We start from the raw sequence: 27956 nt of genomic DNA, 5'->3' as shown, positions 1-27956 counted from the left end.
GTTCCTGCGTTACCGCCCTTGGGGTGAGTGAGTAAAGTAAGCATTGGAGACAACACACCCGCAGGGAAGACTGAGTTATTGGCAGAGGTTTTTCCCAATTCGACTTCATCAGTCATAGGTAAGAAAATGACTTTTATTGCTTTTCTGCGTTTAGGAATGTATTTCGACTTAAGCCGAGTGCTCGCTATGATATTTCCCATACTGTCACTTTCATTGTAGCTAGTTGCTGTGGCTAGCTGAACGGCTAACGGTAACGTCAACTCGGGCGTTAATGGACTAACACATTAGCGCGCTAGCATGCTAAAAGCTCGCGAATTTTTTGAGCATTGAGTCGTTGGGATGATGTTGTTGTACTGCTTCCAACTCACGCAAGCTAACCACTCAAGCTAAGTTAAGGTGTGTCCCCTATTACCGCGTCAGTATGACTTGAACGGTTACGTCAGGGTGACTATCGTTAACTGTGTTACCTTCTGCTTTGTAATGATGGTCGTGGTCATGATGAATAAGACCTCGATTTTTCAGGTATAATGTCTGCTGTCGCTATTATGTTTTTTTCTTCTCTCTCTCTCTCTCTCTCGCTCTTTCTCTCTCCCTCTCCCTCTCTCTCTTTTTGCAGTAGTCGGGTGTCGTGTGTTACTGCTGTTCTGCTACCTGAACCTTACTCCTTTGAATTGGGATTGCACTGCGTGTATAATAGTCCTTTAAGTTTGTAAGTTGAATGTTCAGAACCCCCTCAGCCAGCGGTACAGGCACGTTGCAGACAGTACGCATTTATCTGTTGTGTGCTGTCTGCCTGAAACAGCTGGAAAAAGGAAAATACACGATTTCAAAGATATAGTTTTGCTGCAGTGACTGACATCGGCGTGAACATCCAGTTGGGTACGGCTCCGGTGCTGAATTGTTTACTCTGAATTGGGTTTGAGCACTGCTGCTCTCATTATTATTATTATTATTAGCTAGGGCATTGTACCCGTGTCAATGACTCGACTGACACACGCCTGGCTTGATAAGGTTTTTGTCCCGGAGCTTGTGCATGTTGTTATGCGAGTTGACAAGGCTTGTTTGTTTGGCAATGCTCAATAGTGAATAATGGGTGTGGTTCAAGTCTCAAGGAGTAGAAAGAGGAAAGCCTGCATAGGAAAGTGTTTTTCCCAGGCCTGAAAAGCAGGTAGCCTTCATTTCAAACCGCCTTCCAAAGCTATAGAGCAGCTGTTGCCAGTGAGTGGTACTCATTTTCACCGCTGACCTGGCGTGTATGTTGAAACTGCTGCTGTAGTTTAACACGTTGCCATGTTGTATTGCTGATAAACAGGCTCCACAGTCCTTACTCTGCAAAACCTGAAGTTTGCTAGTGTGCTGGTGTTCTATGATTGAGAGAGAGAAACTAGGCTATAAACTAAAAGTAAGGCATACTGATAATTACCATTAGCTTTCATTAAGGAGAGGTGGTGTGTCTTGGTGGGGGGGCTAAAGAAATGGTCTGGAGTGGAGCTGTGTTAGCCCTCGTTAACATGCAGTACAAGAGAAGGCTCTCCTTGAAGTCACTTCTCATTATATAGTACTGTAATGTGTGAGAGTGGTTAGTGAGGGAAGGGAACACAGATCACGTGTCTTGCTTTGAAAATCATCCTTGCTTCTTTTTCTACCCTCCATTCTCCTTCCTTCTACTACTTATTCTTCAATTCTTCGTAAAATTATTGGTACAACATTCCTCCAATCGGGGCTTAGCAACTGAACTGCTTGCTCCAGCATTAGAGCTTTAACAAAGAACAGCTTTTATGTAATGTTTAATGATAGACATATCTAAGGCTAAAAAATTGGTAAAAATTTGTAATACAGATTCGTGCTATCCTAAGCATTCAGTAAACTTGTGATAATTAGCAGAGGTGGATGGTAGTGGCCTTCATCTTGGAAGCTTGTCAAATGGAGCAACAGTAGCTCAGGAAGGTGGGCCTCGCAGAAATGTTGGCAACATGTTGATAGTCTATACAAAAACGGAGGATAGTGTGTGGCAATGTACTTAAACAGAACTCCTTGACACTTCTCTATTATTTTCGTCCAATATTATCCCCAGCTTTTAACTGCAAGGATAGTTTTGATAACAAATCCCATTCGTCATTTTTTTCATAAATAATTTGTTTTATATCTGTTGATAAAGCTTGTTAGTCAGCATCGGCCAAACCAAACGGCTCTCAAAATTTTTTTAATGAGAAACCAGGCACCCATTTGTTCATATATTATGTGTTTATGTGCTGTATTACAGTGAGTGGATCTAAGGGTCAGCATGACAAGACCCTACCTAGCCATCTCTAGCCCCCATCCATCTGTTTTCAATCAAACTCTTCCTTTCCCTAGACATGCTGGTAGGGCTTATATCACTGAAGGACAGATGAGCGTTCAGGAGCAGCTGGATGGAGAGGAGGAAAGTAAGAGAATAGAGAAATGAGAGAATAGGTGGAGGAGGAAGTGTAGACTCTTCCCCTGGGTAGCAGGACTGGGTCATTCTAAGTATAGTCTTACTGTCCTCTGGGGCCGCGTTCTGTAATAATGTAATAACTAGTCTCCACTTCCTGTTCATTTCTCAGCCTTGAATTACTGTCCTCCAGCTTCTCCCTTTGACATCAAAAATAATTCAGGCAACCTGGAAATAATTAGTACATACTGCCAAATGTTGTGGGATGCTTGGAAAACATGTGCACATACAATTCCAGCACACATTTAACCTCATTAACCTTGTAAGTATGGGAACATATTCCATACTCCATACTTGTATTTCATTCTTTACAGTTATTATTTTATGTAATAAAACAGCTGAAACTGATGTTATCTAATCCAGTACCACCTTATACTTACTGCCTAAATATTTTGCTCTTTATTTAAATTTTTTTTGGGGGGGGGGTCAACTGCAAAGAAGCTCATCCCCAGATTAACCCAACTTTTAATGTGAGTGTAATGCACATGTCTGCAAGTGTGCTTCACAGTAGCCCAGGTTCAGGTCGCTGGAGTAAAGTGTAGGCCTATTGTGAGCACAGAGAGGATGGTGATGTTATTGGCTCTCAACCATCTGTTGTTCAGCAGGATTATCTGCCAGAGGGAAAGGAGAAAGGGATCAATCGGACTGGACTAAGGAGTCGTCTCAGTGTCTCATCTTCTCCTTAGCCCACCCATAGCCATTTTAACTGTTGTCTGGAACATCGCCACAAGAGCAGCCATTCCTTTGAGTGTTCATGTATTTTGAACTCTGTGTGTGTGTGTGTGTGTGTGTGTGTGTGTGTGTGTGTGTGTGTGTGTGTGTGTGTGTGTGTGTGTGTGTGTGTGCGTGCGTGCGTGCGTGCGTGCGCGCGCGCGCGTGTGTTGTCCCAGTCAACGCTTCAGGGATATCTACCCTTCAGGGAAATAATTTTGCTTTTTCCCATACTAAACAAGAGCTGTCACATCATCATTTGCTTTTATGCATCTTGAGTGGTCCTAACTAAAGCTAAGACAGCCTAGTCAGTGGTTCATACTTGATACGATGTAAAAATAGTTGCACTTGTGGATTGAATTTTAGTGTCCAATTAGCCTTTTATTGCTTTAATCCTTAAATCAGTTCTGGCTGTTTTATCCCTCTACATTTTTCCTTTAGTCTCTTTTTAAAATGCCCACTTCTCCATTTCTTACTTAATGTCTTTTTTTTTGCCTTAATGTAAAACACTTTGAGATGTCTGTGCATGGAATGTTCTATACAGATAAAATTGCCTTTTTTTTTAATCAGAAATACATATCTAAATCCCGAAAACCTTTAAAAACAAAGTAGGAGAACTATGGTTTGCAATGATGTAAGAACCAAATCGTGGAGCTGTTCCATGAACAGTGAATAGCGGACTGCAGTTTTCATGGAGTGGTGGTTATATCTGCTATTTTTGAATCTTTTGGCATTAGAATTAAAAGTCGGTCTGATCTAATTTTTATTATAGCCTTCATTATCTGGTTTCTAGTTAGCTAATAGAGATATTTTGTGTGAACAAACATTTGGGCATATTATGCTCTAAGGTAAAACATTGTGGAATTTTTTTAAATGATTTAGATAAACCCAAATAGAGCTGATGACATTTTTGACGTTTACACTAGCTGGCTGACTGTGGCTTATTGTCCTTTTGGTTGCAGCATCTGCACTCAACTTACAAAATTAGTTTAACCCACATTGCAGTTTATATGGACAATCTGTTTCTGCCCTATTCAGCTCAGTTAGCAGTAATCATTGTCCATCTTGACCCTTTGCAATCACAATGGACTACATTGATCCTTGGTGCTCTGTTAACATGATTTGATTCAGCCATGATTCAGTGGAGCATAAAAAGATGTATACTGTACTGATTTTACAATCAGTACAGTATACAACAGTATACAACATAGTACACTCTCTATCATTGGACTGTAAACCCAAATGAGGAAAAACTCCACAAGAAAAACCTTTTCAGGGAAAAAAATAAAAGTGGGAGAAACCTCAGAAAGAGCAACAGAGGAGGGCTCCATCTTCCAGGATGGACAGATATGCAATAGGTGTCAAGTGCACAAAATACACAGAAATAACAAAATTATAATGTAACATAATAGATTATACAGAGCAAGGTAATGTAGTATACGTAGAGTTAAATGCCTAAAATGTAACGAATTTAAATGTGCGGGGTAATAAACTTGTATGGAATGCTAGGCAAATTTAGGCAGACTTCAACACAGCATTCACACACAAGTGCTTTTCAAACATAGTTCCTGGTAAATTCCTGGGATAACCTTTCAGGCACCACTAGTGATTGTCACTATTTACACATGGAAGCTACATGCAGGGACATTTCCGTCTTGCGCCTTTTCACAGCCTTTTCACACATGCCATGTCAATGCCAGAATAGATGAGCCAAGGGAAAGTCCAGGAGATGATGATGATGATGATGATGACGACGACGACAACAACAAAACTTTATTTGTGTAGCACTTTTTAAAAACGAGTTTATAAAGTGCTTCACAGATATAAAAACAGAAAATACACAGTGCAATCAAGAAATAGAAACATAGATAAGACAATGAAATAAAAATCTTAAGAAAAAATAAATGAATAAAACCATAATACAAAGATAAAAACTCCTAATTAAAAGCCATTTTATAAAAATTAGGTTTTTAAAGAGATGGCGGTAATGCAACATTTCTGGATATCAATTTCATCCTCTGTGCACACTGAGAGGAGCTCCCTTATTTCTGAATCAATCCAGTTTCCAGCCATTCTTGGAAAAAAAGAACTTGTATGACAGTTATCAAATCACCCGCAAGGCATGGAAACCGTTGCGAATTAAAATACGTCATCAGCAGAGTCTTGCAATTGGTTCACTCGCTCCACGTGAAAGCATCTTTCGTCAGACGGCCGTAATCCTTTATATGCGCTTCCCTGCAGTGTTACTGCTTTCATTCACAATACAGCCTTACCAGCATTTTCCCTGGAATGTTACATGGTCTTTTTTTTTTTTTTTTTTTGATTTTCCCCTTTTTCTCCCCAATTGTACTTGGCCAATTACCCTGTTTTCCAAGCCATCCCAGTTGCTGCTCCACCCCCTCTGTCGGTCCGGGGAGGGCTGCAGACTACCTCATGCCTCCTCCGACACATTTGGAGTCGCCAGCTGCTTCTTTTCACCTGACAGTGAGGAATTTCACCAGGGGGATGTAGCGCGTGGGAGGATCACGCTACTCTCCCCAGTTCCCCCTCCCCCCTGAACAGGCACCCCGGCTGACCAGAGGAGGCGCTAGTGCAGAGACCAGGACACATACCCACATCCGGCTTCCCACCTGCAGACACGGCCAATTGTGTCTGTAGGGACGCCTGACCAAGCCGAAGGTAACACGGGGATTTGAACTGGTGATCCTTGTGTTGATAGGCAATGGAATAGACCACCACATCACCTGGACGCCCCTATGTTACATGGTCTTGAGGCGGGAAATTGGCAGTACAGATTTCCCAGAATATCAATCCCTGCTCCCATGAACCCATGCAGGAAGTGTCCCTGAACATTTCGGGGAAAGAAAGGTGTTGGGAAGAGAAAGAAAATGAGAGAAGTGATGAGTTTTGTTTTTTTTTGTACTATTTTGATATACTTTACTGATCCCTGTATAGAAATTACGCTCTGCATTTAACCCATCCTAGCTGTGGAGCTAGGAGTAGTGGGCAGCCACCGTGCAGCACCCGGGGACCAACTCCAGTTCGTGTTGCCATGCCTTGGTCAAGGGCACAGACAGGAGTAGTAACCCTAACATGCTTGTCTTTTTGATGGTGGGGGAAACTGGAGCACCCAGAGAAAACCTACCGCAGACACGAGGAAAACATGTAAACTCCACACAGAGGACAGCCTGGGATGACCCCAAGGTTGGACAAACCCAGGGTTCGAACCCAGGACCTTCTTGCTGTGAGGCGATAGTGCTAACCACTGCACCACCGTGCCGCCAAAGTTGATGCTGAAGTTGCCATTGCTAAAACAAATGACATAAAAGAAAAGCAATTTCAAATGAGAACAGTGCAAAGGATGGCATAAATCTACAGGCTCTCCATGGCTAAGAGCATTTTGAAGAGTCTCAGTAAACCACAAACCCATCATACAGGATATTTTTCTGCTAGGACTGGGCTTATTGTTGGACTTGGTGCTGTTGGGACTTTTAAGATAGGTAAGCCAGACAGAGTGGGCTTTCCTATGAAAATTATAACATGCGTGATGATCACACACGCACACACATTAGATGAGCGTCAGGGCTGGTTTTAATTCAAAGCATCTGTGCATTTAATCCAGATGATGTGCTGTATATTGTCTTTCCTTGGTCTTTAGTCACATACACATGAATAAACACACACACACTAGAACCCTATCCCTGTGTATTAAACTAGACTAACTCCTAAATGTTCCACTTATTCTGAATGCACACAAGTTTGTCCCCTGGCTTTGGTCATGAGGTGCTGTTTTAGGGTGTGTAGGGTGTGTATGATGCAAGATGGTGTGAAAGTGCTTCTTGGAAGTAACAGGTTAGATTGTGTGTGTGTGTGTGTGTGTGTGTGTGTGTGTGTGTGTGTGTGCGCGCGCGTGCGTGCGTGCGTGCGTGTGTCTGAGTGGTAAAGAATCATAACCATCTGTGGGCCAATTAAGAGAGTCTAGAAATCACCTTAGCTGTATCCGAAATCACATACTAGCACACTATTTACACCTGAAATCATAGTATGCATCAAGTGGTACCTGAAAAATACCAGGATGTCATACTACATTCAGAGAAATTTCGTAGTATGCAAACACTGACACTACGCTGGCATGCATATCCTTCAATACATTGTCATACTTCACGACAACGACCAACAATGGCGAAGGGCGTTACACAACCAAACGGCCGAACGGTTTAAATTTAAGTATTACTTTTCACTATGCTAAGCAGAAAGTGGTGAAACCTTGTTTATTTTTTTGTTAAAAAAAAAAAAAGTTGTGGGTCCCCACACCTGTAAAAGTTTGTGCGCAGCCTGTCATAACCTGCAAAGAGGTGAAAGGAGGTGGTGTGGCTCTATGATGAATTAGTATGTCTAACCAACCCTTGTACTTTCTACTCACATACTAATAGTATGCTGGAAGATAGTAAACATATGTAGCAAGTAGTATGTGATTTCGGATGCAACCCTTGTGCTCTACACCTGTCATATAGGAGGCTGAAACCTTTTCAGTCTCTTAGATAGGACACATCCCGCTTGCTCATACACTCACTTGTGGTCTATGTAATCCTTGCCGTTTATTTTAAATCCTACCTACTTATGAGTCTATAATTTTCTGTCATTTTTTTCTATCATCTGTAACTCCTGTGAGCTCTAATAAGATTATGCTTTCTCAGTCTTTTTTTTCCCCTTAAAGTTGATTGTTCTTTCTATGCTCACGCAAAATTGGTGTACACGTAGAGCTTGTTTGTCCACATGGGACTATTCTGTGTCCTGCCCAGCCTGAGAAAGTTCCTCTTCCGTCACATCTGTGTGTGTGCATGCGCGTGTGTGTGTGTGTGTGTGTGTGTTTGTGTGTTTGTGTGTGTGTTTGTGCGTGCATGTGTGACAACAGTTAAATGTGTCGTTTTTCAACCCAGCTGTGATTAGTGATCCATTCTTGTTGCTCTGGTATGTTTTATACTGAGGTGAACATTGTTCTGCCGTAATTACAGTAGTGCTTGAAAGTTTGTGAGCCCTTTGGAATTTTCCATATTTCTGCATAAATTACCTAAAACGTCTGATTTTCACACAAGTCTTAAAAGTAGATAAAGAGAACCCAATTAAACAAATGAGACAACAATATTATAGTTGGTCATTTATTTATTGAAGAAAATGATTCAATATTACATATTTGTGAGTGGCAAAAGTATGTGAGCCTTTGCTTTCAGTATCTGGTGTGACCCCTCCCCCCTTGTGCAGCAATAACTGCAACTAAACCGTTCTGGTACCTGTTGATCAGTCCTGCATATCGGCTTGGAGAAATTTTAGCCCATTCGTCCATACAGAACAGCTTCAACTCTGGGATGTTGGTGGGTTTCCTGACATGAACTGCTCGCTTCAGGTCCGTCCACAACATTTCGATTGGATTAAGGTCAGGACTTTCACTTGGCCATTCCAAAACATTAACTTTATTCTTCTTTAACCATTCTTTGGTAGAATGACTTGTGTGCTTAGGGTTGTTGTCTTGCTGCATGACCCACTTTCTCTTGAGATTCAGTTCACGGACAGATGTCCTGACGTTTTCCTTAAGAATTCGCTGGGGTATAATTCAGAATTCATTGTTCCATCAATGATGGTAAGCCATCCTGGCCCAGATGCAGCAAAACAGGCCCAAACCATGATGCTACCACCACCATGTTTCACAGATGGGATAAGGTTCTTATGCTGGAATGCAGTGTTTTCCTTTCTCCAAACATAACACTTCTCATTTAAACCAGAAAGTTCTGTTTTGGTCTAATCCGTCCACAAAACATTTTTCCAATAGCCTTCTGGCTTGTCCATGTCATCTTTAGCAAACTGCAGATGGGCAGCAATGTTCTTTTTGGAGAGCAGTGGCTTTCTCCTTGCAACCCTGCTATGCACACCATTGTTGATCAGTGTTCTCCTGATGGTGGACTCATAAACATTAGACAATGTAACAGAGGTCTTTAGTTGGTTAGAAGTTACTCTGGGTTCCTTTGTGACCTGGCCGACTATGACACGCCTTGCTGTTGGAGTGATCTTTGATGGTCAACCACTCCTGGGGAAGGTAACAATGGTCTTGAATTTCCTCCAGTTGTACACAATCTGTCTGACACTGGATTGGTGGAGTCCAAACTCTTCAGAGATGGTTTTGTAACCTTTTCCAGCCTGATGAGCATCAACAGCGCTTTTTCTGAGGTCCTCAGAAATCTCTGTTCTTGCCATGATACACTTCCACAAACATGTGTTGTGAAGATCAGACTTTGATAGATCCCTGTTCTTTAAATAAAACAGGGCGCCCACTCACACCTGATTGTCATCCCATTGATTGAAAACACCTGACTTTAATTTCACCTGCAAATTAACTGCTAATCCTAGAGGTTCACATACTTTTGCCGCTCACAGATATGTCATATTGGATAATCTTCTTCAGTAAATAAATGACCAAGTATCGTATTTTTGTCTCATTTGTTTAATTAGGTTCTCTTTTTCTACTTTTAGGACTTGTGTGAAAATGTGATGATGTTTTAGGTCATATTTATGCAGAAATATAGAAAATTCTAAAGGGTTCACAAACTTTCAAGCATCACTGTACATCAGCATGTTTCATACAGCTAAATAAATCTGAACTTTCTCTCTCTCATATGTTTGTGTGTTCGCCTTTGGTCACGTGTGTTTGCGTGTCTTTAGGAAGCCTCGCTTGGGTCCAGAACTGCGATTGAGTTGAAGGAACAGTGAGGTTGTGCTTTTTCTGTGCTGTACCGTGCTCCTGCTGTGCCGTGTGAGTTTCAAGCTAGCCGCAGCCTGAACCATGGCTCTGTCGTACAAGAAAGACCTGGACAAGTACAAGGAGATTGACGAAGATGAGATCCTCAACAAGTTGTCTGTGGAGGAGCTCAAACAGCTGGAGACGGCGCTCGAGGAAATGGACCCTGAGGTGAGCAGTCTTGATGAGGGGATGGCTAGGGAAATTACAGGGTTCCCCAAGTATGAGTGCTTGGGGGTTTTCTGAAGTCAAAAACATAGAAATGAATTGGAAGTTGGAGGGTGAGGATTAACTGAGGTTTGATCATAGTGTGATAGAAGAGAATGCAGGCCAAGAGATAGTTGGATACAGTAGGTGAGGAGACAGACAACAAGGGGTTAACCACTCCTCAGCTTTCTTGACTTGAGGAAAATAGCTCAGAGGGAGAGAGCAGAGTTTCAGCTGCGTGACTTTGGTCAGCTGGCTGTCAACTGTTTGTATTTATTTGTGTTTATTTATGAACAGCGCTCTTGAGTGCAATGCAATCGCCCATGGCCTCTGAACAGTTTATTTGAATTCTATTTTAAACAGCCAGAGTGAAACCATTCACCCTACATGTTAACAATGTCCAAGGTAGCCTGACCATTATGGGATTTTTGAGACAGATACCGATTTTAGAGGGGAAATTTTCACCGGTTATTGATATGCTGGCTGATATAATGAATTTTTGAGCTGGAATAAAAATAGACCTTTTCTATGTGGATTGTGCACTGATTTTGCACCGATATAAATATGCAAAGATACTCAGAAGGCTGCTTTCTTAAATGAATAACTTTATTAAAGAATATTTAACATTATTATACATTGTCAACCAATTCTAGAAATGAACTCTGAGAAAATAAAGAATAAATGAAAATAAAACCAATAGCCAAATAAACATCAGTACTGTATGTTCAGTATCGGCCAAATGCTGATCATTTAAATAAAGAATGAATAAAAATGAAATAAATAGCTAAATAAACATCAGTACTGTTCAGTATCAGTCAATAGCTGACTATTTGTTATGTGTAGCTAGATAACTTTGTTGGCTACCAAGCCATGTTAGATACTTGTTCAGCTCACATTTATTTACGTATCCCCTCTGGATAAATAATTGCCAATGCACAGACTAACTACAGACATGCAAATCGCAGATATATTTACAATTGCTTCATTTAGGCAGAACAAGTTAAACGCTACCGTTTAAACGGTCATTAACGTTAGCGGTCTTGCACTGATGAACATGACATTAGCTAGCTTTGTGGGCAACCTAATTTAGCAATGGACAACGTTATAAGCTACTGTAAGTGATGTTGCCAGAAATTTTTTAGAAGTGATAAAGGAGAAATGATAGGACTGTTGCTTGTTTACTTGCTAGAACTGCTGCACTGTTTCATAAATAAACCTACAATGAAGTTTGTCAACAGATTTGCCTATACCACTCAGCTACCGTAACATTAAACATAATTTTGAAGTTTGACTGACGGTACTGGCTTTCACGTTACTGCAGCAAAACTAAGCACTGCAGACATGAATGGTGTCAGGTTTATTTAGGCTAAAAGGAGAAGTGATGGGGGATATCAATTATAATTTAAGTATTGTATTTCACGTGACAATTATCAACATACCATGAACACAGATGATCTCCGTCCTGGGTTACTCTGCTCAGCTCTGCTTGGGTCAGCTGATTGTTGTGATTTGTGGCATTCCAAATGCATGTGTTGCCACAGTGGAGTTGCAAACTACACAACGGCAACACTCATAACATGGTTGAAGGGTCCATTTTCCATCTTCCCGTTTCTTTTATAACCCATTATGACCTAAGGTGTCCTCTAATAAAATATTCTAAATCCTAAGGCATTGTTTGAAAACAACCTTCTAAAACACGATGGTTTTCTGAAAAGCTTGACAGCATTGTCAACATTCACTAAAACTTGTATTTCTCAGCCTCTGTAGCAAATAGAAACATGAAATAACCATTTTAGAGCTTAAAGCTTTGTCTTTAATTGGAAATTATTACCTTTGCTCTAATGTTCATTAACATTTAAAAAAAATCAATAACAAAAAAATACGGAATCGGCAAACTCGCTGAAATCATCCTCCTCCTCAGACATGTCTCTTATCCACTGAGCCTTCGCTAGCGGGTCAGCAGCCACATCATAATCTTCTAATTCATTGTTGTTTTTGTCTTCAAATTACTGCTGTGCTCAGTGTCAATGTTGCTGCCCTTGCTGCGATCATCAGCGTCAGCCATTGTCACTGTTTGAAGCACAACTTCAGAAACTTTTTTGCAGTCCGCACAGAGGCTAAGACAGGCTAAGAGCACTGAACCCCCCCCAAAAAGGGAGAAAAATGCACACGTCACACCCTGTCTTAAAGGGATGTACACGCAAATGTTGCATCTGGTCTTAATGGGTTGTCATTTATCAGCTGTTATAAATGCCAATATCGATTTATCTGCAGTTGGCTCATATCAGCCGATAATACCAGCACGCCGATTTATCGGCTGGGCTCTAGTCCAAGGGATACACTAAAAATCAGTTGGATCATAGAATTTTTTGTTCTTTCCCCACAATGTCCTGTCCATTCACAAATGGAGTTGTGGAGTGTTAAGTCTTAAGGGATTGAAGATGTGTCTTAATACAGCAGATAGACTGTCATTCTGCAATCAACAGATTGGCACTAATTGTCCCTTTGTCTATTTCAGAATGCTCTCCTCCCAGCAGGCCTGCGTCAGAAGGACCAGACAGCCAAGACAGCAACAGGAACCTTCAATAGGGAACGCCTCCTCAGCTACCTGGAGAAGGAGGCCCTGGAGTACAAGGACAGAGACGATATCGTGCCCTTCACTGGGGAGAAAAAAGGTAGGTGTGTGTATCAGTCATCAATGTTGCCCCACTGTCTATGAGATAGAGCTGCACAATATTGGAAAAACTCATATTGCGATATGTCTTTATGCATGCTCAATAATCCAGGTAAGGAAATCACAGAAAGTTGAGTCAGTTCATTCAACTTTCTGTGATCATATTGCGATAATTTTTTTTTCTATATATTGTGTTATGAAAAAATACAGGGATTTTCACCAGGTGACTTGAATAACTCTATTTGGAAAGAATTAATCATCTAGAATGATTGGGGTGATTTTGTGGGGGAGGTGTTGGGAAATTTTGAAAAGTGAGCAGTGCCTTTTTTCGGCATTCGTAAGGGAAGAGGAGATGGTGCCAGACAGAGGACACAGAGCAATGGGTAACAATAGTGATGGCGTGGATTGGCTCTGGCATCTTCCAAATCTGCATGTATGCATCGTCCACCCGCCAACCACCCGAACAAATTATTTTCTCTGATTTATTGGAGACCCCCACCCAATCACACATTAACATTATTTCTCAGTGGGATATATGTAAGCGTGATGATATAGTAACATATTACACCATGTTTGAGGTACCACTTTTGTGGGTATCATATACCTACATAGAGCGCTTTGCAGCTGTTGCATTTGACATACCCAGCACTTGACTCGTTGTGGTTAAGTATTTCACTAAATTGCTCCCACATGGAACTTTTCTGCCCTTTTTTTGTTTTTAATTCTATTTTAATTTTCTCTCGGTTCTTTTTTGCTTCCATTGCTGTTTAAGACAAATGGATGCCGCAATGACAGTCTAGTCTGCTAATTTGTGCCTGATGAAAAACTAAGCTTAGAATATGTTCACATTTTAGAGAATGTAATATTTTCCTTATTAATTATGTATTATTTTACCCACCTGCAACCCATCCACTATTAATCAGAATGTTAATTTTTATGACTTGGCCTGCAGATATAACTGCGATCTGCGCGTAACTAGCTGAGAAGCAGATGAACATGTCTCGATGTGTCATTTGTCCAAACGGAGTGAGAAATTACGATGTTTCAAGCATTAAATCGGAGTAAATTATGTTACATCAGACAGAATTCTCTTGTAGATTAGTCATGGAATATGAGAACCGTGTGAGTTTTCCTTTTGCATCAAGTAGCATAAAATTGTAGCATGAGGTGTTTGAGTTAATTTGCCTTACTTCACATTGCACGTTCTGCGATGTGACTGATGCACATGTGCACATCGCTATGACAATGCTGAAACAATATATCGTACAGCCCTACTATGGGAGTATTATTAATGCATGCCTGCTCTTATGCAACACACAACAGTGTGGGGTAGGCCGTTTAGGCCAGTGGGAGGGTTGACGGAGGATAGAGAAGGAGTGTTGGAGGATTGGAGATGATTTAGACGGAATTCCTCACAAATGGTGAAACTGAGAAATGATTTAAGACACCTAAGATGTGAAGCTTAGCTTAGCCCAAGGTCTTTTTATCTCCTCAAGTGATAGTCACTGGTGGATCTTTGGTTGATGGTTTCTTAACAGGCTGGGGTCTGCTTTGGAAGAGGCTGTGTAGTTTCTGATGGCATCATGTGCCTCAAAGGTCCTTCCACTTATTTTCTGGAAGAGAGGAAAGTAGATGTTCTATTTACAGTTTCTACCCTTGACTTGGTTGAAATTCTGTCCAGTGGAATTTCAGAGGCCAAGTGTCAAGAGTCTCAGGGGATCCAAACACTCCTCTCTTGCTGAAGAGGAAATGTAGAGCTAACGCATTACCCTGACCCTGACCCTCGACTTGCTGGAAATATCCCTTTGTTTAAGTGTTTTGTGTACACACATGCATGTGTGCCTATGAAGCACTGAGAACATGGAAAATTCAAATCACTGTTGTAATTCTGTGGAGTAAAGCTGATTCTTTCCCCTTGTAGAGGTCACCTCCTGCGGATAAATAATGTGTTGGTCAAGGGAAATGCAAATACATGCAGACATGTTCTTGCATTGCCGAACAGCCTCATTGGTGGCTGGTATTGGTTCTTCATTACACTTGCTCCTTCTCTTTTCTGTCCTCTTTCTTCTGGGATGAAAACTATGATAATCACAACTAGAGATGCAAGATAACTCTACATTCTATATTAAAAGAAAAATGCTTTTATAGCTTTATTGGCCCTAAATTAGCAGCACCTTAGAGTTCGAGAGACATACAAGCACTTCATGTCATTGTTCAGTTCAGGTTTCAGGTGGGAGTTAATTCAGACCCAACAGACAACTGAGGCATTATAATGTGTTGAGTTATAGGCATATTTCATACTGTCTCACTCAACAGAGCCTTCAAGGCATCCTTCCACTAAAGATTGATAGCTATAATGTTTAAAAAAACAAAGCATGAAGGGTGTGGCTACTTTAACAAAGAATGCTGTCTTACACAAACAAATACACGAATGCACACAAACACACACACAGAAATAGAAATAACACACACCACTTCTGTCCCACCAGCCTTCAGCAGAAGCCCCTTTCTTCCTGTTCTCAAGGTTTACATAATGATCCCGAGAGCAATTGAAACGCAGCCATTACCCAGCATTCACTGCCAGCACAAGTCCCTGTGGATTTACATGTAGGGACCGGCACTGCCCGTGGACTACAATACCCATAACTCCCTGCTCAACCTCACAGGTGATCTTCACCTACCGCCTCACCTTTCACTGTAACATTATTGCATATAGCAGTACTGTACCCAGTGATGCAATTTCGCCCTTAAAACCACCACAAAATGGGCGTCCAGGTGGCATGTCAGTCTATTCTGTTGCCTAACAACACGGGGATCGCCAGTTCAAATCCCCATGTTACCTCCGGCTTGGTTGGGCGTCCCTACAGGCACAATTGGCCGTGTCTGTGGGTGGGAAGCCGGATGTAGTATGTGTCCTGGTCGCTGCACTAGCACCTCCTCTGGTCAGTTGGGGCGCCTGTTCATGGAGGAGGAGGAACTGGGGGGGAAAGTGTGATCCTCCCACGTGCTACATCCCACTGGTGAAACTCCTCATCACAGGTGAGAAGAAGCAGCTGGCGACTCAACATGTATCGGCGGAAACATGTGGTAGTCTGCAGCCCTCCCCAGATCGGCAGAGGGGGTGGAGCAATGACCGGGACGGCTCAGAAGAGTGGGGTAATTGGCCAAGTACAATTGACCTTTCGCAAAGTCCCGCCCCCCTTAGTTACTGTTGCTATGCCCGTCAAGCATTTCAGAACTATCCAGGAAGTAGCCGGAAAACACGAAAACATGAAGGAAGAAATCAGCGCATTGTGTGGGTAAAAGTAACAGTAATAATACGTTAGCTGTATTAGCTATCAATAATAGCTAGTAGCAAGCTTAGCTTGGAGCAGACAGGTATTTTCGTTGATTTTGGGTGGATTAAGCTGGCCATGGGGTCTGCTATACTGCGAAATCTATTGCCGACATTGCGCTTCTTGCTTTCTGGGTTTCGGGAAGGGAAAGAAAATGACACTCCCTCCAAACTTTTCAGAGATCTAGTATCCGATTTGCAGATCCCATAGGTACACCGTTTCAGCATTTTGCTGTCTGTTTGAAAGCTTGACGTACCGTTGCTAAGGTAGGATTGGACAAGCACCGTTCTGGGGCGGTACTTTGCGAAAGGTCAATTGTGAGAAAAAGAGGGGACCCCCCCCAAAAAAAACGCAACATGTAAATTTATCCTCTTGCTGTGGACCGTGCACCCACAAGCATTTAGAGATATTCTCTCCTGCAGAAGAACAAGAAGATAACCTAGTTTTTTTCATCTGCTAACCAACTGTGATTACCGGTTAACCTTTCCTCCAAGCCATGCAGTTTCTACTGAAAGAGAAGGTGACCGGATCCCTTTTTGTTTCTTAAACATCGATGCAGTCACAATTTAGACTCCTTCGAGACCATCCGACGACCAACGGAGCATTGAAGTTCTTTTAGCGGACGAGCTGTGTGAAAGAAAAGAGACTTTGTTTTTCCATGGAGCCGCACTTTGACATCGGACGACGAGGAAAAGAAATGGTTTTCTTGAACCTGCGCCCCGTGCTGTTCGTCAGACAACAAGGACTTTGATAGCCGCAGAGGAGGGATCTCAAGTAAGGCTGGTATCTGTGCAAGAGTTAGCCTTTGCGGTTTAGTGGCAGAGTTAGTTTGAACAGTTGGTCCAATTATCTCACAAGAAAAGTGTTGTTAGTTGAAATCATCCGCGATCTAGATAACGTACTGTGATTCACGTAGGAAGTGTTACATAGACTAAGTTTTTTTTTAATTATTATTTAATTTTTCTTTTGTTTGAATCTTCCCTTGTTACTTGAGAAAAATACTTTTGTTTGAATTCAGTTGCATTTCAGTTGCGTACACTGATCTGCATGGAGTTTGCTGGACAGACCAGCTACTTTCTTTTGTTCATTTGCTACTTTCATTTTGTTTTCTTTGCACAATTATTTATGGTAGATTGTGCACGCGCTGCTCTCTGCCCCGCTCTCTCTTTTCTCTCCTGTCTCTTTGTCTTAACTTCATCACACTCCTCTCCTGCGCACAATTTTGTCTGCGTGATTTTGCACAGCCTTTCCCCCACAAACACCTCCTTGTGGCGTACACATGCAGGGGTGTAACTTTCACTTGAACATTGGGGGGGACACATTTAGCGGGGGTCAGGGGGTCCTCCCCCTGGAAATTTTGAGCATAACACATTTAATTTCCTGCATTCTGGTGAATTTGTATGCACCAATTTGCTCTTTTTCTACATCAATTTATTGTGGAAATGTCTTATTTATGTAAAAGAAAAACAACTTTCAGATAGGCTAGCCTATAGTGACACAAAAAGGAAAATAATGAAGTAGACTGTCATTATGTATTTCAAATACAAAAAGCACCGGATATCTTCTGTAACTTTCCTCTTGCTCATGTTGACTCTGTGAATGAAAGTAGTAGATGCATTTGAACTAATACAATACCCTTGGCACAAATTGGTTTGTAGATGTACGTGTTATGTTATCTCATGTGCCCGAAATTATCAGTTCAAGTTCATTTAAGCTAACATAAACGTCTACGGGCTACTGTTAGCAAGCGCTAGCTAGCTAGCTAGCTAGTTTGTGAGGGGGTCTGAACTGATAACCCCAAACACAAGTTATAAACTAGATAAGGCTATAATTCATCCGGAAATACATACGGAAATCTAACTCAGAAACCCCAAAGGTAAGAAAGGGTGGTGTACTGGGCTAGACGAGCAAGCTGGCTAGCTACGTTACTTACACTTGCTTACACAATCATTCATGCTCCGGTCTCCTGGTTGTCAGGAGCAACTGCAAGACAGCAACGAGGTCGGCAATCCCAGTGGCAAGGTTAAAATGGTATGGTCCAAGCATAGGGGTGTATGAAATCGTTGGAAAACAAGTATGAATGACATTGTAAGTAGTTCGACTGTCTGTGTTGTTATTTTACCTTTTTTGGCGAGGGAGTTAACATTATCATTCATGATATATTTTTTGGGGGGGACAAATTCACCTCTTCTAAATATTGAGGGGGACATGTCCCCCTGAGCCCCCCATAAGTTACGCCTGTACACACACAATTGGTGTAACATTGATTCCATCCATTCGAATGGTTCAATTATAACTATTGAACACCAAAGTTAATGATTTTATGAGACTGATTTAATGAGACAGATTTGATTATTCCATCAATTTTAGTAGTTCAATTATAAATTATTAAACACCAAAATTACTGGTTAATACATTTGAGACTGATTTTTTTTTTTTAGACTGATTTGACAACCCTGTTGCACTCATACAACTCATACACATAACTCCCATTACAGATAGGCACCACTGCACTGATCGTGCTAATTCTCCCACCCTGTTTGACACGTTAACTCCACTCTCCACTGTATTTCTCCATTAGCCACGTTCTTCATGAATCACGTGGATGACTACTCTTTCTGGCACCGTGCTTATGCACTGCTGAGAGGCTGAATGTCAGTCCAGAGGGACTGGCACAGGATGTTGCTGGTTAGACTGTATTGATGTACTGTTTATGGCTTTCAGGAAGTGCCTTTCCCTCCTCCCTTGGAAAACAGCAATCTGACTGGCCTGCCTATGGAGAGAAGTGATTTTGTTTGTGAAGACTTTAATGGGTGGAAGAATGGGAGGGTTCAGCTTTATCAGCCAAGTGTTTGTCACCCCGGCAGCACAGTGAGTTTAAACTCCAGTCATTGTTCCGGGACAGTTCCCTCTGTTTCTTTCTTTTGCTTCCTTCAGTCTGGTTGCTATGGAAATGCCGTGATTGTAAGGAGAGTCATTGCTGCACTTGGCCCATTTTGTCTATGTTGTCGGTGGTTGTGTGTGTGTGGGGGTTGGGTTGGGGGGTAGGGTAGGAAAGTGCCTTTTGGTGCTCTGTAGTCCTTAAAATCCTCTCAATTAGTGTAAAATGCAGGAGACTCAGTTTCAAAAAGCAGTTGTAGTAGAGGTGCGCTCCATCATTCACCTCACTGGTGCTAATTTCTCTTCCTCTTTGGCAACCCTTTAATTGTTACAGCTGTGCACCATAGCCTGCTTTGGAGCAGACACTGTATGTCTCTATGATGCAAATATCGCCGCATGCACAAGCCTGTTTGCCTGGGTGTGCAGCATAATGCAAACCTCGAATATGTGACAGTAAGATAAACCTCAGGTCATGTAGTAATGGATAGTGCACATGAAATGGTTAATGAAGGTTCAAAACATATCAGACCTTTTATTTAGCACATTTTGTTGTAAAATAATACATTTCATTTACAATGATGATTGAAGATGAAGTGAAACAAATGGAAGAGTTGACCTCTGAATGACACATGACAGGTCACAAACCAGCCACCAACCAGTTGTTTTTTTTGCTTTTTACATGCCAGATGTTACTCAACTGTGTTGACTGAGGGCAAGAGCAAAATGAAATGTGTGAATGATGACATAAGATACATACTGCAATTAGATTAGCATCAGGGCTGGTTTTAATTCAAAGCATCTGTGCATTTAATCCAGATGATGTATATTGTCTTTCCTTGCTTTTCGGACACACACACACACACACACACACACACACACACACACACACACACAAGTGAGCCAGAGCTTAACAGTCATGTGATTCCATGAGTGAGGTACGAATCAAGAGGATAGGGAGGGTTGGGAGGAATAACATCAAGCCAAGTTAACTAACAGTTTGACATTTAAAATACTTGTAGAAATAGGAGGTTGGGCAGAATCTCTGAAACTTTAGACTAGCCTGTATATGTTGTTAGTATCTGATAGGGATCGACTGATTATCGGCCTGGCCGATTATTGGCGTAGATATTTGTCATGTTTCATATTATCATTATCGGCATATTTTTATCGGCCAAGCCGATATTTTTTTTAATCACGTATTGAAAATGTTTATTATTTCCTTACATACAGAAAAAAGGTTTTGAAACAATCACATGAAGAGAAGAGATGTGAAAAGAGGAGAAAGGGGAAACTTGTACAAAAACGTCAAGCAAGAATGGTCAGGGTGTGTGTTCAAGAGCATAACTACAGCATGATCAGGAGTAAAATCTATTAAGACACTCCAATAAATGCAGCAGTCAAATTTCGCTGCACAGGAGCAAGGTTATAAAAATAAGCTTCAGAATGAAGCTACTACCTTTATATACCTGGAATTCACCTGAATATTTTTCAAGGCATTTCTAAATTTTGCAAAAGTCTTTAAACCTTCTCAGCATTGGCAACATCATTCCTTCAAAATACATTATTGACAGTTGCTTTTAAAAACTGTCATAAACTTTCATAAATATAGAGAGCAAAGGCCAACTCTTTGAACTCTTTGGTAAACTGGTAGGGCTGTCAATGAATGTTCCAAATTCATGTATAACCGAATCGTGGGGGGGGACACATGGGAGGGTTTTGTCTGTGTCCCATTCCTCAACTTCTATGCCAGCTACTCCTGCTGAATCTCCAAACTGGGAGCACACAGACTCCCATCTACTGCGGGTAATATACACTGACTATTGATAAGTACCTCATGCAACCCCACTTCAAAAACCCAAACTATCACTTTAAAGATAAGCGAAAGGGAACATAATGACACTAATGTACATTTTTCCATTCAGTTCAGTCAAAGCCTGCTGGGAGCACTTTAACCAATTTATGTGGAATTATTTTAATATTATAATTATTCAGTTTGGTCAGAGTTTACTTACTGCTGTTCATGCTGTTTAATTCATTCCATTTTCATGTTTTGGAAGTTATTTATTTTTAATTAGAAAATAATTCCACTCAGATTGTTATCTAGTGCCCTGAACATCATGCGCTTTATTTTTTCAAAGAGTTTCTGTTTTACACAAACTTCAATCAAACATATGTTCATTTAAAGGCAACCCTGTGTTGGGGTTTGTGTTGCTGTAAATTTTGGCACAAATTTTTTTACATTTACTGCAACTGAATATCAACCCAAAATATCGGTTATCGGCCGCCACAACTTACCGATAATCGATGTCAGTATCGGCCCTGAAAAAACCATATCGGTCGACCCCTGGTATCTGAGTTAGTGGAGAAATGATTTTTGTGTGTGTGTGTGTGTGTGTGTGTGTGTGTGTGTGTGTGTGTGTGTGTGTGTGTGTGTGTGTGTGTGTGTATGTGTCCTTCTCCTTTTCTTCCTTTCTTCCTAGGCAAAGTGTTCATCCCCAAACAGAAACCCATCGAAACACGCCAGGAAGATGTTACGACTCTTGACCCAGAGCTGGAGGAAGCTTTATCCAGCGCCACAGACACAGAACTGTGTGACCTTGCAGGTAAAAGTGAATGAATGACTCCTGCTGTTATTTACGAGATTTTGTTTTCTTTTTAAATGAAACTATGCTCATGCAAAGTGACCTACTGGTTCTGGAGGTTCTTACACTTTGCCTCTACTGGTGTAGTAAAACACAGGCCCCTTTTTACTCTTCCCATGGCATCATCCCTTAGCTGAGTGTCCATGTGTGGGAAAGGGCTCGCTTTGCAAGAGAAGAGTTCTATTGTTTACTAGCTCTCTAAATGTAATTACTGTTCACTTGCTCAACAATGGAGTGCTGGAGAACACAAACGCACATCACAAAAAAATCTACAGTACTCTGCTCAGCTTGCTCAGCTTGTTGGTCTGTTTTTTTTTTGTTTTGTTTTTTTTAAGCAATCCTGGGAGTGCACACACTTGTGACCAGTACTCAGACATATGATGGGACCACTACTAAAGAGGGTTTCAACAGTGAGTAAAATTTAAAAAAAAAAAACATTACTCTTCTGCAAAACTGATACCGAAATGCAGCTTAGGGCCAATAACCTGACACGTGTGTCTGTGTTTTTCCTAGATGTGATCAAGGGAGAGAAGATGAATCCAGTGTTTGATGAGCCACCCAACCCCACCAATGTAGAGGAAACCCTGCAGAGGATAAAAAGCAATGACAGCTCCCTAACAGAGGTCAATCTTAACAACATCAAGGTACCACCACAAACAAACACACACAAACACACTTTTACTTTCTTGTCTATGCCACTATCTGTGAGAGCATTTTGTATGCTTTCAGAACATTCCAATACCCACGTTGAAGGAGTTTGCCAAAGCCATGGAGAGCAACATACATGTCAAGAAGTTCAGCTTGGCAGCCACACGGAGTAATGACCCCATCGCTGTGGTGAGTGCCCACATGCATTTGTGGTGTATGTGTATGGTTTAACAGCACTATTTAGTGTCTTTCAGTTTTCATATCCTTCATGAATTTCAAGAGCTTTCTGCCACCCCTGATCTCACTCTCATTTCTCTTTCTTGCTGTTCTCTCTCTTCTTCCCTGCCTTGTACTTTTTCTTGTCCCTCTGTTCTCTGTCTCTCATTCTCCCTGATTCTAGGCATTCAGTGATATGCTGAGGGAGAACAAGACATTGCGTAGTCTCAATCTGGAGTCTAACTTCATCACTGGGGCCGGGGTGCAGGCACTGGTTGAAGCGTTAAGGGACAATGACACTCTCACAGAGATCAAAATAGACAACCAGGTACCCCACACACACGCACGCACAGACACACAGACACACACACACACACACACACATACATAAAATCCTAATTGCTGTGTATCTCCGTGTTCCTCAGAGGCAGCAGCTGGGTACCACAGTTGAGATGGAGATAGCTAAAATGCTGGAGGAGAACAACGGCATAGTGAAATTTGGTTACCACTTCACCCAGCAGGGACCACGCTCCAGGGCTGCTGCAGCTATCACCAAGAACAACGATCTAGGTAGAACATTTCACAGGCACATGGACACACAAGAGCAAACAGGAGATTCGTAGATTTTGATGTACCCATTAACCCCATTTACACCTGGTATTTACATGGAATCTGTGCCCAGGTATTGAATCTGGGTCAAGAAAGTTGCATAATAATGCAAAGTGTAAATGCAAACAGCACATATTGTGATCGGATCTATCAGACACCCCTCAATGGAAATTGGGAGCTGTAGAAACATTCACAGTGTTTGCAAAACAATTTGTTTGGCCAAATGATTCTTTTCTTTCACCTCTGTTGTATTAAATACGATCCCTTGAATGGTTTTTTTCTCCCCCTTTCATCCCAGTTTGGCATGTCCAGTCTATTCTCCTAAATTCCTGCCATTTTGCAACCCTTACAATGGTTGGAGAGGGTCTAGACTCCATTAAGATGCTCCGATACATGTAGAGCAAGCCAACTGCTTCTTTTCACTCTGCCAGCTGAGGGTTTCTTTGGGGGAACATAACACATATGGAGGCTCATGCTATTTCCCCCAGATTCACCTGCAGCTGTAAAGGTGTCCCACCACCTGTAGCAGTCACTTTTCACGATGGCAGGACACATTACCCCTGCCTGCTCCCCATCTCGGAGTACTGTGATGCTCGGTTGAGCTGGAGGCAACACGGGATCAGACAGTGGACCTCAGCATTGGGGTGCTAGCACACTAGTCTGCTGTGCTGCCCAGATGACCTTTTTCTAAATTTTCTATTTGACTATTAATTTCGACTGTCTGCCCATTCTCCCACCCACTTGTTTTTGCATGGAATGCTTGTGAAATGAAAATTTAATCACAATGCAGACAACGAGAATGCATCTGAATACCAAGTGTAAATGAAAAAGTGAAGTGAATAATTTGATTGTTCTTTATGTAGATAACATCCAGATATATATTGCATGTTGATACTAGGTGTAAATGGGCCTTTCTGTCATCCTATGTTGCAATAAAGACTAAAAGATAAGGCATCTAAACAACTTGGATAAAGTGCATTTGGATAATATGCCATGTTTTATTCATAAGAGCAGAGCCAAGCAAAAGTAGAGTGTGTAGTAGCCCCAAGTCATGATATTAATCTTCATGCTCTTTGTACTGGAGAAATGGCACATCCTTCATTCTGATAACTAAATGTTCAGATAATCCAAGCACATAGGGCCTTTTCTAATATGTTACCACTAGTTAACTGGTAAACTTTAAAGCAGAGCTTTTTCTATAAAATTTCCCATAAATAATCTAAAAACTATATATTCCCACTGCTAGCTTCTTGAAAACACAGTTTATTTTGAAAGAAGATTTTAAGTATCAGTGGATAACCATTTTGAAGCATTGAGATTTTATTGAAATAAGTGTTCCCTAGTTTAATATGTGTATACTGAACTTGCTAGTGTATTCTAATAGTTAGGAAAAGATCATAAATTGTGTTGTAGGAGATAAGCGAGACTACAGTAAAGATTTGATGTGATGGTCTGCCTTACAAAGAATATTGGCAGAGATTGGTGCTGGTTTAGTTGCCTATGTGCTTTAGAGTGTGTCACAATAGATAAAAAGTACTCCACCTGCAGTGGTCTTGTCTTGATGTCCATATCTCTTCACCCTACACTGGGTCCTTTGCCCTTACAGTGACGGTCCTCGGTGTACCCTTTGCTCTCTCCTCTAGCTCCTCATCTTCTCAGAGCCGCGGTAGCACAGGTCTGATGCATGGGTGTGGTCTTAAGTTTGTCCAAATGCATTGAGAAAACAGCGGTTACTTTCACAGTATTTTCAATGGAGCATTCACCGCATTCACATTAACAATATCTGGGCTGACACTGTGTGTTCCTCCGACTTGTTGTAGCAGCAAAGACTTATCACTCATTTCCTGTACACAGTGACACATTACATAAGGATGGGTGTGACCTTTGACCACATAGTTCATAACTCACTCTTTATAAGAACTAACAGGATTGAGTAGGTTAAGGGTTACAAAGCATGTTTGCAGTTGCTCCTTATTCAACCCTGTCCTTCTCTTTGTCATTTCATTGCTATTGAAGAATCTGTGTCTTTCTTTATCATTTTTAATTTCTGTCTTTGATTCATCCCTCCTGTTCTCTCTAGTCCGCAGGAGGCGAGTGGAAGGGGACCTGTAAGGGGCAGAGCCTATCCTGTCTCAAGCCAATGTCTCATCTCACAATGTGGAATAATTTCAGCCAATCCCCTGGTCTCATCTCACTGTGTGGAATCTTGTGCCAAACTGTGGAGTAAGGCACCCTCAACCAGAACCAACATCTGAGAAGAAGGGAAATAACTGGAATTGCCCTCTCCCATCTACTTGTTCATACTTATTTTTATTATGTTATTATTGATGCTATTATTGCAGCTGTAAATCTATTTTTTAGTTTTTAGTAATTTCATTTCACTTGCTCCTTTTGTTTTCCTGAGCCTATATGTGATCTTTCCAAACATATATTCGTTCTGTTTGGTTTCGTTTTTTTTATACGATGAGCTTGTGAAACATGACATGATCATGATCAAGTAAGGGAAACATCAGCTTTCAACCATAAACTAACATTGAGGAGTCCCTGTTTCCTCTACTTTGATAATGACTTGTCGATCCATTAGCTTCCAAGGAGTTCAAATCCAGAGCGTTCCTCATCAGTGGAGAAACTAGGATAGCTGAAAGATCACAAATTGCATCTTTCCTTGAGAAAGTTGAGCAGAGTGAGGCTTAAGCAAACCTCCACCCACCCACCCATTCCAGCTAACTGGTGCCCCATAGAGAATGATAAATTCTTGGCCATTGCTGGTACCTTGCATCCCATGCAGATTCACTGTACAGCTGTAGAAAGCACACAGTGCTGTCACTTGCCGTGTAAACAACAGCAGAAAGTAACAACATTCAGCTGTACTGTGACTGAACAGACGGCTGTTCTTCGTTTACACAGCAGAGGGTATCTGCTCTTGAGATGCTGTGTGCTGGTAGTGCTAGGCTTAGCTTAGAGGCAGGGGGGATTTCAGGGCTAGCTAAGAGGGGTTGCCTTTTGAAGTGAGCTGCATGTTGGCCAAAACAGCTAGACCTGTAGATAAGCTAGTGTTTGTGTCAGTTATTGTGTGCGGTTACATTGTGCAATCGCTTGGTTGGCGCTGGTTTCATTTGGTGGTCAGATAGCATTTAGGAAAAGGCTCCATTTGTCTTGTGAAGATGCTATATTAAAACAATAATGATTTTTTTTTCAGCTCTTTGGTATAAAGTGCATGAAAGTCTTAAAATTTCTCTAGTGTTTTATTCTGGCTGAAGCTGTTTTTATATATATATATATATATATATGGTTCAGATTCTGGTTTTGAATATCAATGGTTATCCCCACACCTCAGTGGTTAAAAAAAAAAAAGGATCTACACTGCTCATTTTGAACCCTGTAAAAGTGGGACTGCACCACAGGATATGAAGCCCATTCCAGTCTGAAGAAGCACTGACCTGAATTTGCTTTCTTAGCAGTGATCTTATTGTTTATGTTTTCGCTTCTATTTGGCTTCTCCGACATGTAACCATGCCAAAGACAAGCCTGTGCAGCGCCTAATGTATCTATACCAGACTTCTTATAGGCTAGGTGCTTGCTTCATCCTGATACTGTGGTTTCTTTATACAAAGGAGATGTTGGACTGTAGGGGAGCCATTCAAGAGTCTGTGAGTTCATAACAATAGTCTGTACATGTCTAGTGCATCAAATCACTTTTTTTTCCATTTGCACCATGCCATTACACTTTTTTTCCTCTTTGTGGGCCATCACTGTATAAAGGAATATGTTAAACTCATATAGTTCACAATGAGATGTGAAAAAGGAATGGCACAACAGATTTTTTTTGTCTTGTGAACCCTTCCTGACTTGTTTTGTCAAGTTGCAGCTACCTGTTAGTTGTTTTTATGAATATCAGGACTTAGATGGAAAGGGTTTCCAACAGGCCTTGAAAATGTGAGCCTTTAACACAAACTCACAAACTCATCTACACTCACACAGCATGATCGTGGTGGTGGTGTGTCATTCATTATGTATGAGATTGAAAAGTCTTGGGTGCACTGGCTTGCCTGAGATGGGCACAACAGGACCAATTCAACGGTTACTTGAAACGTGTATTTACTGTTAATGTCTTTTAATAGGAACAATGTGTTGGCATGCACTCATCATGTTTCCGTTGACCAAATATGTATTTTCATCTTAACCTCTACATTCCTCGGACACAGGTTCAGTGCTGTGGATTTTACTCTCTTTGTGCTGCGTCTGTCATCTCTCCTTTCCCTCTTCTACTTTTGTTTTTTCATTACTTTCCTTTGCTGGTGGATCATCTGCTTAAGTGGACTGCCTCTTTGCTTCATGTTGTTCATATCCTGTGATCTTACAGTATGTATTCACAATACATTGTAAAATGCCATCTCAAATGTAAAAAACACAAATACACAAGCGTAAGCAAGACACTGCTTAATGGGTTTTTTTGTTTTTTGTTTGTTTTTTTTACTGCTGAAGCATCCAGGTCTAGTCTCCTGAAGAGGGAATACATACTATTGTAAAACCACAATACTGGGGAAGGCACTGTTGAATATGACGTCCTCAACAATAAATGTTTTTGCATACTTGGTCCCATGGAGTTTGATTTATTTATTGTTCATTCATCTGATATTCCCTTTACAAATTAATTACAAGTGAATTATAATAAATCATACTTAGCATCTATAGCTTGGGTACTAGAAAAAAAGGCCAGCTGCTAATGCAAACCTGGGCGTTGTGCGCCTTTTGGCCGAAACTCAAATTC

General features: G+C 41.3%; 1 protein-coding gene across 1 annotated transcript; it reads left to right on the top strand.

Moving 5' to 3' along the window:
• tmod2 (tropomodulin 2) lies at window positions 1–27777 on the top strand. The gene is made up of 10 exons (XM_056278558.1): window positions 1–118; window positions 9899–10145; window positions 12700–12856; window positions 21551–21673; window positions 22048–22122; window positions 22226–22356; window positions 22442–22549; window positions 22761–22904; window positions 23002–23146; window positions 25266–27777. The coding sequence occupies exons 2-10, from the start codon at window positions 10020–10022 to the stop codon at window positions 25295–25297; spliced, it is 1041 nt and encodes a 346-aa protein (XP_056134533.1). The 5' UTR covers window positions 1–118; window positions 9899–10019; the 3' UTR covers window positions 25298–27777.
• Window positions 27778–27956: the final 179 nt, after the last annotated feature.

This window comes from Lampris incognitus, chromosome 4 (assembly GCF_029633865.1).
Source record: "Lampris incognitus isolate fLamInc1 chromosome 4, fLamInc1.hap2, whole genome shotgun sequence".
Lineage (NCBI taxonomy): Eukaryota > Metazoa > Chordata > Actinopteri > Lampriformes > Lampridae > Lampris > Lampris incognitus.
This window is presented reverse-complemented; position numbering and strand designations above follow the sequence as displayed.

Coding starts and splice junctions, on each gene's coding strand:
- tmod2 (XM_056278558.1), top strand. CDS start 10,020: ATGGCTCTGTCGTACAAGAAAGACCTGGACAAGTACAAGGAGATTGAC. Junction 12,857..21,550: donor CTTCACTGGGGAGAAAAAAG/GTAGGTGTGTGT, acceptor CTTTCTTCCTAG/GCAAAGTGTTCATCCCCAAA. Junction 23,147..25,265: donor CACCAAGAACAACGATCTAG/GTAGAACATTTC, acceptor TGTTCTCTCTAG/TCCGCAGGAGGCGAGTGGAA.